Source organism: Salarias fasciatus, chromosome 3 (genome assembly GCF_902148845.1).
Source record: "Salarias fasciatus chromosome 3, fSalaFa1.1, whole genome shotgun sequence".
Classification (NCBI taxonomy): domain Eukaryota; kingdom Metazoa; phylum Chordata; class Actinopteri; order Blenniiformes; family Blenniidae; genus Salarias; species Salarias fasciatus.
This window is the reverse complement of record NC_043747.1, coordinates 2,286,417-2,297,766: the sequence shown is the minus strand read 5'-3', so window position 1 is coordinate 2,297,766 and position 11,350 is coordinate 2,286,417. Positions and strand designations below refer to the sequence as shown.

Here is an 11,350-nt window from a genome sequence, read left to right as displayed (position 1 = left end):
GGGCCCTGGGCCGGGATTGGTTCAGCTCAACAGGAGAGCCATTCAGTCGGAGACAGCAGAAACAAAGCGACGACCCATGCAGGCGGAGCAGATCAGGGAAGGAAAAGTAGGAAAAGTAAAGGAAGACGGTGCCTTTAAGGACACCCTGTAAATCTGCCTACATGGAAACGTGGCTTAGAGGCATTACCTGTGGTGTGTGTGTGTGTGTGTGTGTGTGTATGTTGGGGGGGGGCTGGATGTCTTTTAACACACAGTTACAGAAAGTGCTGTGGTTATCTCTGTCAGAAACTTCCTCCCACAGTCCAAAAACATTCATCAGGTTAACTAGTGACCCTGAACGCCCCTTGGAGTGAAGATGAGAGCTGATGGACTGGAGCTGGTTTACAGCTTCAGAAATGAAAAACATTCTTCAGAGTTATTACAAATATCTCACATTTGTACCATGAGCAGGGTCGTTAGGTTTTTGTTTTTTAATTTAAACTAAATGAAAAAACAAACAAACTATTAAATCAACCACCACAGAACTTAATCTAGATGAGCCAATGAAACTCACATATTCACACATTTACAGGGACATAAATGGGTTATGACAAAACGCAGTATTCATGGCACTCAAGTGAGTGACCTCCAATTACAGTCAGTTATTATTCAGTGAATTGATTGAAAAATGTGTTATTTATTGATATTTAGAGGATATTTGGAGTTTGTCGTTTTTCAGACGGTCCCTGAATGCAGCACAGGATCCATGCAGGCACTTTTTGGGGGAGGAGGGGAAAAGGGGGGAGAAGAGGTGGAGAGAGGTGGAGAGAGGAGAGGAAAGGGGGAGGAGAGAGGAGGAGGAGAAGTTAGAAAGCAGAGACCTCTCAGTGTCGCTGGGAGGAGAGAGCAGCAGCACTGGGAGTGAAGAGAGGAGCTCGGAGTGGATACTTTCTTTCTTTTCTTTTCTTTTCTTTGGAAACCTTTGAAGCTGCCGGGGATCCGCCGGGCACGCGCCTGCTCCTCCGTGCGTCGTCGCGCGGGTTCACGATGAGGAGCGAGCCCGTTCTGTTCGGCTCCAGCCGGGGTGAGTGGCACTACCTGCCCCGGGGGCAGAAATCCCTGTAACACCCCCCTCTCACAGAATGAACCGGGGCGCGTGCACGTCGCAGTGAAAGTGTTCTTCCCCGGCTTCCAGGCTGCTCGTGCGTGTCATGAGCCTCTGGCGTCCCGCTGCAGCTTCCCTCTGCCGTCTCTCGGTGTTTTATCCAGTTTTCTGCGGCTTCCTGCTTCTTCCTCCGGTTTGAAGCCTGTTTCTCTGGTCCTGACTGATCCTGACATCCTCCAGACGGAAGTCCAGGTTGGACCTGTGTGGGTCTCCTGAGGGAGCTGGTCCTCTTCCTGGTCCTGTCCTCTCTGGACTGGAAGAGCCGACCCTCCAGGCGTCGACTCCTCTCTCAGGAGAAATGAGGTTCCTCAGGGTTTTCTTCTTTAAGTAGGTCAGCGACCCTCAGGGTTGTCGGGGATGCAGAACCGAAGGACGCTGGGTTTTTCAGGCTTGCATCGGGCCTGTTGACCGGCCTGCTCGGTGACTTGTGGATGAAGCGAGGGTGACCTACTTTAGCAGACCGAATGTGGCTGGGAGTGCTCGCTGGTGTGATCACAAAAAGATGTGCAATCAGCACTGGAGGATCTGTCTCCCGATTGCACAATCCCCCCAAAACTAACCCCGAAACATCCCAGATCCAGCATCCAGGGATATGAAGAGAGGTCATGTGGGTTAGGCTTAGGGTTAGGGTCCCGTCATGTGAGCCGACGGTCTCCTTCATGGATTCACTCTTGTTTTCGTGGTCGTTTTCCTCTCAGCCGTTCGTTCCCATCATTTGCGTCATGCTAACTGCAGCTGGAGACGCTGGGATCTGTTGATCCATTGATGAGTAACAACGCCGTGGGAATGATCCCACTTCAGGATGTCAACACCGTCCAGCTGAGGACCAAAAACGTCCCAAAACAGCCTTCTTGGAGAAACGACCAGCTTTAAAACATCCAAATCTCTCTTGGTCGCTGGATTTTCCAGACGCGTCGCAGTAAAGAATCTCGAGGACGCTGGATCTGGACGTGCTGCCGGTGATGTTGTCCACTGGTCCACTGGGTCGCTGTTGGGTCATAGATGTGTGAATGTGTCCAGCTGGGAAATGGGACCTAACCAGTTCCTGACCAGGAACTTTCAAAATGCTTTTCCCGAACTCTTCAGGCTGAAGGCAGCTCTTCACGGATGTGGATCTGGGTTCCTGATCTCTGGACTGGGTCCCATAGGTTCTCATGTTAGAAACTTGTTTCAAGTCCACTCAAACAGTGTGTGTTTACATACATCGAACACATTTCCAGACACGTCCAACCCTACATCTTCAGTCGAACTGTGTAGTTGTCCAGCCAGAGAGGTGTGCCGACAGGTTGCATTGTGGGTCGTACAGGAAGGCTGCTCACACCCTGAATGTTCTCACTCTTCTGCTGGGTTCATTGCGTTCCACCGCAGGACCACTGGGTCAGACAGAAAGTGTGATTCCTCTTTTAGCACAGCTTGCTAAAGGCCTTGCTAGCGAGGATGTTAGCGAATGTGTAGCTAGCTACACTCTCCATGACTGCAGACCTTCGTATTCAGATCGATGTAAATGTTCCGGGTCTGTGCTTGTCTTTGTTAGGTCCTCGTTCTGTGATCTCATCCAGGATTATGAGACTTGTTTTCTGGCGTGGCGACTTCAGAAATGAGTCTGCTTCTCATTATCCCGTGTTGCTAGACGACACGCTAACAACACGCTGCAGAGTAAAATCTGAGCTCCCAGCGAGGCGGCCCGTGCTGCTGAGTTCAGGCTCTGCTGTATAAACACAGGATTCCTGTCCCTGTCCTCAGCTGGCCCGGGTTTTCAAACAGCTAAATTGCTGCGGAGGTGAATTTGCCTCGCTGGGATATGAAGCGTAATGAGTTCTGCCCACTCGGCTCGGCTAACGCCGTCCAGGCCGACCTGGAGGAACCCCACTCTGCCTTCCCAACACAAACGCTGCGTATCTGCAGCTCGTCCTGCCTGCGGCAGTGAAAGGAGCTCCTTACAATAACAGGCCGGCCCGGCCGCCCGGCCGGCAGCTGCAGGGTATCGGGTGGCCCGCCGGCGCTCCTCCGCCTGGCATCTGCCCGGCTCCTCACAGACAGCCATTGTGTGCAGAGGCTGTAATCACATCCCAGCGGCGCGCGAGCGTGTAGAAGCTGATGTTTTGGTTCAGCCAATGTGATTTCAAGAAAAACAGCGCGCAGGTATGTGATAGTTTTAGAAAGTCGGCTCGTTCACTCACTTTCTCAGTCTTGGAACATACGTCTGTAGTAATCAGGAGAATGCCCCGAAGCGCCGAAGCTATTGCTGCTCTTTGGTTTATTGGTGGCAGTCTGCACTGTAATCACGGAGGCCTTGAAGTGGAATGCTTTCAGTCGTCCTGGACTCTCTGCATATCACTGCAGAGGCTCCAGGCTCTGGAATAGCCCCGGTGTGCCTGTGAATTACAGCTAAACAGCCTGGAAAAAGCTCCAAACAGAAGCATTTATAAGACCCCAGGTGACACGACGGTAGCTGCACGGCGTTCTGATGGCGTCAAAACGTTATTCTGGAAGAGGAGGGGAGTGGAACGCCGTCATTAGAGTCGGACGGCCGTCCAGAACGGTTCAAACCCCGTTAAAATGAGTGGGAATAGATGATTGGATCAGAGGACTCCAGGGGTTTTGCCAGTTGGCCTTGTCTCCAGTAGGAGGGAATGAGGGCGGCAGCATGGTGGCGCTGTGGTCAGAGTGACGGGATATTCAGGGGCTCAAACTCACCGCTTGATTTGTGGATTCTGCATGTTCTTTCCATCAATCTCACAATCGGGAATACTACCTCCAGTACGAAGTCCCCCATCAGCTGAAGTCATCGAGAAATCAACAGTTGTCTTGTTTCCTTCAACCCAACAGCTTCCTTCAACAGCTCCTGTCCGGCCCGTCCCTTCTCTCTTCTCGCCTCCCTGATTGCTGCTGGCAGATTTGGAGGAAACTCAGCAAACTGGCAGAAGTCAGCGGTTTCTCCCAGCGAGGCCTCTCACAGGAGCCGTCCCGCTTATGGGGTGCCACGTTTTGGGGACAAATTAAAAAACCCCTGAAGTGTAAAAGTGTTTATGGCCACTTATTATTGCCGCTTGCCTTCTCAGAAACTTTTGTGTCTACAAGCAGTGAACGGCTGCTGGTGTGATGTGGGCAGAGCGGTACACGGTGTCACTGTTCCGGCCCATTTGGTTCTGCTTTAGAGGCGGGGACTGCTTTCCCGGGGCACCTCATTGGCCCAACCCTGATTGAAGTTTAAAAGCTTTCATCTGTCCGTCCGTGAGCCTGGTGGAGGCGGCGCTGGAGGAGGCGGTGGTCCAGGGGGGGGTGTGAAGAGATGTGCACGAGTGAGTCAGAATTCACTCCCCTCTGGCCTCTGAAGCCGGCCTGTCGGTGAGCTGCCCAGTCATCACCCTCCCGTCAGTATCCATCTGGAAAAACATTGACTCAAAGATGTGGATCTGAGAAACCCGGGGGAGCCCAGTGGAGCCGTCAGCTGCCAGGCTTCAGGATCAGACTCCTGTTAGCATGGAGAGCTAGCAGTGGCAGCACCGTCACCTCGGTCACATGGCTCCACGAAGCAGGGCTCACCAGGCGTCTTTCACCGGTTTATTATCCTGATGAGCTGCTGAGCTTGTTATGTTGTGTGTTTTGAACAAAGCCTTCGAGGCCGAGGCAGCGCAGTGGGATACCACAGTGGTTCAAATGACAGAGCCGGCGAGGAATTCTCCCATCGAGATAACAACCGCTCCAGAACCAGGAGGTTCCTGACAACCAGACTTCAGACTGCACTGATCTCCGTCTGAGAGGTATTCTGTCTTCACCAGATCCAGAAGCTGCAGGGGAATGGAGAGGCAGACCAGTGGAACAATACTCAGTTTTATTGTTCAGACGATTTCTTGCGTAGTTTGAGTTGTTACGGTAATGCTGAGGCCTCACGACTCTAGAGCTGCCAATCCAGGAACCTTTCTTACTTTGGCAACTTTTCCACCTGTTAAACCTTCTAAAGTTCCATTTATCGGTGGATTTCAGCCACTTTCCACTGTGAAAGCAACAGTCCTTCACGTTCTGAGAGACGTTCATAAAACCTGGACCGTCTCAGTGGTGTACAGTCGACAGGGTTTTGGTTTGGGACCCGGACTCCAGGTGGGTCGCCTCAGGAACTCATCTCGCTGCCTGCTAATCACTAGTTTGTTTTTGAGCCTTCAACACATTTTCATTTCCTATTAATCCACAAAAATCTACACTGAAGCAATAACTTCCAGCAAGTCTCTTTGCACAAATTGCCAGTTGCAGGTTTTTTTGGGGGTTTTTTTTTTGACTGAGATCCCAAACCAAAACCAAAAGTTCACAGTGAGGACCTGTGACTGGTTCCATCTGGCATGTCGGTCAGTTCAAGGGAAGCGCTTCAGATGAATCCAAGGAAAGAGAAGAGTGATGAAGTGCTGCTCCAGTACGGCCGTGTTGGTTCAGAAGTATTTATCCTCCTGTCAAACTTACACTTCTGTGACGATCATTTTTCATCCCTGAGCCTTCGTTCACCTATTTTTCCTACATTTTGATTTCATTTGTGCTGGTCTCTGACTGAGGGGACTGAGTTTGAACATCTTCTAAAAGTCTTGTTTCCACCCGTCTACACGGCGATCAACTCGGCACGTTTTGGAAAAGTTCCACTTTGGGGGCCACTTTAAAAAACGTGTTTTCAGTTGTCTGAGTGCTGTTGTTGTGTAAACAGACTCCAGAATGCAATGGAAGTGTTGTGTTTTCACTGTGTGAAGGGGAGCGTAGCTTGGCGTGTTTTCGCTGAGTGTTATCGGATCGGTGGATCAGGAGCGGCGCTGCGATGCCTTTTCGACTTGCAGCCCTCTTAACCCCACTAATAAAAGAGCTCTGTGCCTGATGGCAGTGGTTTCTCTCGGTCCCATCCCTGAAACCACATGTTCTCCACCCCCACCAGCAGATGCAGTGGAAGCTGGAGCATCCCTGCACCCCCCCCCCCCCCCCCCCCAAGCCTGTGGCTTTCAGCTGAACAGCCTCTAATTATCTTTTTAAAGAGATACCAGAGAACATGGTCGTTCCTCCTGAACATTGTCCGTCTTTCGCCCTCTCTCTCCCCTCATATCATCTGTAAACCTCAGTCAGTGCCGCTCCATCCCCCCATCTCCACCCCCTCCACCCCCCGGTCCCTCCCTCTGATCCGGGCCCCTGCTGGTGTGTTTGCGGTCGGGGAAACATCTGCTGGTACAGTAAACCACCTGTACTGTTCGATGGCAATCAGGCCGGCTCTGTGATGTTTTCTCGGCACGCCGGGATGGAATGAAGAAAACTCGCCAGACCTCGTAATTACAGACGTGAGGAGCGGCGAGAGAGCGAGAGGCAGCTCGTCTTTCATCAGGAGCTAATGCGGCGGCGCCCGGCCTCTGATCTGCCGGCGGCGCTCCCTTTCGCCTGGGCCGCATCCAAGTTGAGGCTTTATGGAGAATTTATGACGGGGAGCATTTCAACACTTTGACGGGTCTCAGAGAAACTTGAGGGTGGCGCAGAGTTTGAGAGGCTCTCAGAAAACATTTGAATATGGAGCTCAGAATGAAATGTCTGAAAAACATGGGTTACCTGCTGCAGTGGCTGCTACACCTCTAGATATGACAGGACGACTGCTTCTCGTAGGGATGGGACTGATTATCACCGTTAGGGAACAGTAAAGCGAGGCATCCTGAAAGAATGAAGCACCAAATAAATCACCAGCCAATGTTTTTCACCGTCTGAGTGCGTTTGCTAGGTTAGCGTTAGCATCAGTGATGACTCCTCTGTCTTCTCCTCCCTCTCCACACGATTCTATTCTGTTCTGTTGCACTGAGCCAAGCTCAGATTCCAGCTGTTTGACTCTCCCAGTCTGCTGTTGATTGTTAGCTCTTAATCTCACAAACTGACTTCAAAATCAATAAGTTTTTAACCAAATATGAAAAATTTACCTGAATTCGTCACACTTGAAGAGCCTCATTCTCCTGCGGAGGGAAACGGGATTCTGCCAGATGTGGTGCTGCTCTTCAGAGTGGCTTCATCCTGGACCTGTCCCAGAACTAGGACGATGTCTCCATATTTCACTGGTCCTTGTCGGAGTTGGTCTGAGACGATGAGTGTGTGTCCGTGTATACCTGAAACGTAAACTGCCTTTAGGGAAAGTCCACTCCCCAAAGTCAGCCATTGCTGGGTGAATGTGGACTAATGAGGCTGGCTAGCAGCTTTAGCGGTAATATATGCTAACACGGTGACTGTCCCAGATGTGGAGGACGATGGACGGAGGCGTCTCCAGCAGCCAGAGCAGATCCAACGTTTGACCTCGACCAAAATACCTGGTGTGAAGTGATCGCTGCAGTGGCAGGCGAAGCTGCTAACGCTAACAGCTCTTTACTGCTTTCAGCCATTTCCGTGTGTGTGTGTTGTGTGTGTGTGTGTGGTGTGTGTGTGTGTGGTGTGTGTGTGTGTGTGTGTGTGTGTGTGTGTGGTGTGTGTGTGTGTGTGTGTGTGTGTGTGTGTGTGTGTGTGTGTGTGTGTGTGTGTGTGTGTGTGTGTGTGTGTATTCTGACCTGAAAAAGTATCAGAAACTGGCTAAACACTTCGCTGAACTGTTAAAAACACTGTCGGTAACAAGAAACAGACACCTGAAACACACACACACGCAAAGCGCAGGACCTTATCCGCCAGTGAGCCGCCACTGAAACAGCTGCATTCTGGGAAGAAGGCAGAAAAATGTCTCCTCCTTCGGTCTGGATAAGCATTTTTGAGCAGACAACAGCAGCAGAGCCGCAGGGTCTCAGGTTCTCCCAGAGACCTGAACATGACCCCACACACACTCACACACACACACACGCACACACACACACACACACACACACACACACACACACACACACACACACACACACACACCCTCACAAAGGAAAGCCCCCTGTGCTTTGTCCTCCAGGAAGTGTGAATACCTGCTAGTGCAAACATCCCTGGTGTTTTTGGGATTGTGTGTGTGTGTGTGTGTGTGTGTGTGTGTGTGTGTGTGTGTGTGTGTGTGTGTGGTGTGTGTGTGTGTGTGTGTGTGTGTGTGTGTGTGTGTGTTGTGTTTGGGCAGAGCTGCAGGCCTGCTGTTGACACAGCAGCTGCAGGGTGGAGGGAGGCGCTGCCCCTCAAGAAAACACTGAACTGAGCGAGGTGCTGGAATGGAAGTGTTCACTCTCGCCGCTCACACTCGCGCCCGGCGTCACGTGGAGGACGGAGAACATGGAGGTGTTGAGGAGAGCACAGTGACGTGCATGTGGGGAGGCTGGAGGGAAGCGGGGCGTGGGCGCCTTGTTTGTTCCTGCTGGCCCTCAGGACGGGTTGGAGGGTGGTCCCACCCGCCTGGCTTTCCTTCGCCGCCTCTGGTGGAGCAGAGAGCTTGCTTTTGGGGTTTTTTTCTGGGTTTTTCTTGCTGGCCACCCTGGTGGAGGTGAGGCGCCTCACGGGTTGATCAGGGTCTTGGCGTGATGTGGATTCTGACCGGGTGTAAATCAGAACAGCACCATGTGGAGGTGATTCCATCTGACTGTCGACTCATTACCGCTGCGACCTGCATCCTGCAACCTGACGCTGCTCGTCTGCTGCTGACCAGAAACATCAGTTAGTTTTAGCTCCAGCCTGCAAAGCTGAAACACCTGGGTCAACCAGATGCCAGAACCAGCCAGAACCCAAACCAGACCCAGCAAGAGTCCAGAAGTATGTCTAGAAACAGCCTATACACAGACTAGAAACTGGTCCAAACAAGAAACAGGCACAGGTCCAAAAACCAGTCCAGAATGACCAAGACAACCAAGCTACCGTCCAGAGTCAGCCCAGAGCTTTACGTTTCTATCAAACCAGCCAATAAACCGGGTCCATCAACAACCAGGAGAAACCAGAGTTTCTGTCCAGAATCCAGAGCGACCAGTTAACGCATCCAACGCAGACCGTCATGAGTCCCAAACCAGTTTCTGGATTCAACCTGTTGTCAACTCTCAGTTTACCTTTCGCTCTCAGTTGTGGTGCCTCCTGATTGGCTGGTGCGGCCACGGCCCTGCTCTCTCCTGCAGGATCATCAGGTTATGTGAGGAATGTGTGAAAGTTGCCGCTTGTTGATCCTCAGAGTCACGTCCAGCGGCAGAACCTCTGCTGCAGCTGTGGAACTGATCCACGGACCAGGATGGGACTAGAGGCTGTGATTGAAAGCTTTGGGCAGCAGAGTTCTGTGTCGTGTTCTCGCCAGCAGCGCTCACCTGGTGCTGGTTAGAGGCATGCCTCCGTGGTGGACGGAGGGAGTGCTGCTTGGACGGCTTTTGTTTTGTTGTGCATCTTCGGCGTAAATCAGTTTGAACACCTCGCTCCTGCTGAAAAGCCTCATGGGTACCCATGGTGGAAACCCAGACCAGGTCCAGGAGGAGGAGTCACTTCCTGTGTTCTCAGCTTGAATGTTCATTCAATTGATTTTAGATCATTTGATTGTGAACACCTCTGGATGACCTTCAGAAAGCTTGGAACCCTCCCATCGTCTGGGTTTTGCCAGAACATTACAGTGAAGCCAACCGACCAGCAGACACACTGCTGCTCCTCCACTGAGCTATAAATAATAACCACTCCGTATTCCACTCCTTTCTTCCACATTCAGCTGTTGATAGGACGCCACGTTGATGCCGGATGCATTATCAGTGGACTGATAAAGGTGCAAGGTGCTCCATCAATTTTGGGGTTCAGTGTCTTTCTCAAGGACACCTATGAACAAGCTGAGATAGGGCATCGAACCTGCAACCTTAAGATTAAGAGAGGACCCCTCTCTGTTTACCAGACCCTGACGGTTTGGCTGGACGTCTCGGCTCCATACCAAGCAAAGCCTTTCTCTCCTCCAGTTGTGTTCATGTCCTGCACTGCTGAAGCTTCATGGGACTTTTTATTCTTCAGTTTGTCACGAAAATCAGTCAAAAGCAGAAAAGTCTATCAGAATAAGACTTGGTGTTTGCAGTCCTGAGTCGTCGCCCGTTGGTGTTCGTACAGGTGGGAGAGTGGAGATCATTTCAATCCTCCCGGAGTTTCGTAAATCAAGATAAGCGTCTCATTGTTCTCTCCACTCTGATACCATCAGCTGTTTAGAGAAAGTTCCACTTGCCACCACAGCGGCTCCATAAACACCGTGGTTATCGGAGTCCCGCCTCCTGATGGCATCTCCTGCTGCTCTGCTGGCTCGCCTCTCATTCTGAACGCTTCATGGTTGAGTTCAGCCTCACATCAGACTGCATGGGAATGACCGACCACTGCATGTGCACGATGAACCACCACTGTCAGGAAACCATGTCCTCTGCTTGTGAGCTGTAAATCCAGCGCACCCTGAGCTATCCATCAGGAGTCTAAACAACAGGACTCCCCTCAAAACCATGGCTCAGGTTCCTCAGAAATGTTGAAGACGTCGCATTCAGCAGGTCTGGGACAGGCTGTGTGTCCAGGCCCTGCTGGATCTGATGCAGTCTGTGAGCAGAGTGTTAAAGGAGAGCTAACCTGACTCTGCGTGTGTGTGTTTGTGTGTGTGTGTGCTCTGCAGCCATGGAGGAGCTGGTGTGTGAGCTTCGTCTGTTCCTGGACTTGCTGGACCGGGAGTACCTGAGCGCCGGGGTCCGGGAGAAGAAGACGCACCTGTCCAACATCCTGCACCGAGTCCTGTCGGACAAAGGTGAAGCTGCTCCTCCTCCTCCTCCTCCTCTTCGTCCTCCTCCTCGTCCTCAGCAGCTCTCGGTCTCCTCACTACAGGAAGTCCAGCTGCTGTCTTCCACCTGGACTCCTGTCTTTCAGTCTGTTCACCTGCTGCTCTCTGATCCCGTCCACAGAGCCGTCCTTCAAGTCGGAGATCCACAGCGGCCTGCCCGCCCCGCCCCAGATGCCCCTCCCAGAGATCCCCCACCCCTGGCTGGTAAGACAAAACAAATAAGATTAAACAGTCTAAGAGAAAAGAACAGTTGGACAGAATCTAAAGGACAATCAGGAACCAGTTCAGTCTCAGTCTGAGCAGCAGTCAGAGCGTTTGTGTGGATTGATCTGAGACGTTCTGAGCCCAGAACGCTCCAGGAAACTGTTGGTCTTGACATGAGAACCATGGTTGAGGACAAAAAGAGTTTTTATTTGTCTTCGCTCAGTGGCTGTACGTTTCTCCGTCCTACAGTCAGAACAGCGTCGTGTACTTTTCATCAGGATTCCTGGAGG

At 51.7% G+C, this 11,350-nt stretch overlaps 1 protein-coding gene across 1 annotated transcript in view; it reads left to right on the top strand.

The window, feature by feature from the left end:
- Positions 1-880: 880 nt before the first annotated feature.
- Positions 881-11,350, top strand: part of afap1 (actin filament associated protein 1) — a 32,368-nt gene continuing 21,898 nt past the window's right edge. Inside the window, 3 exon segments of the mRNA XM_030087948.1 lie at positions 881-1,063; positions 10,695-10,823; positions 10,978-11,060. Of these exon segments, the coding sequence (XP_029943808.1) occupies positions 1,027-1,063; positions 10,695-10,823; positions 10,978-11,060 (249 nt within the window). The 5' untranslated portion in view covers positions 881-1,026.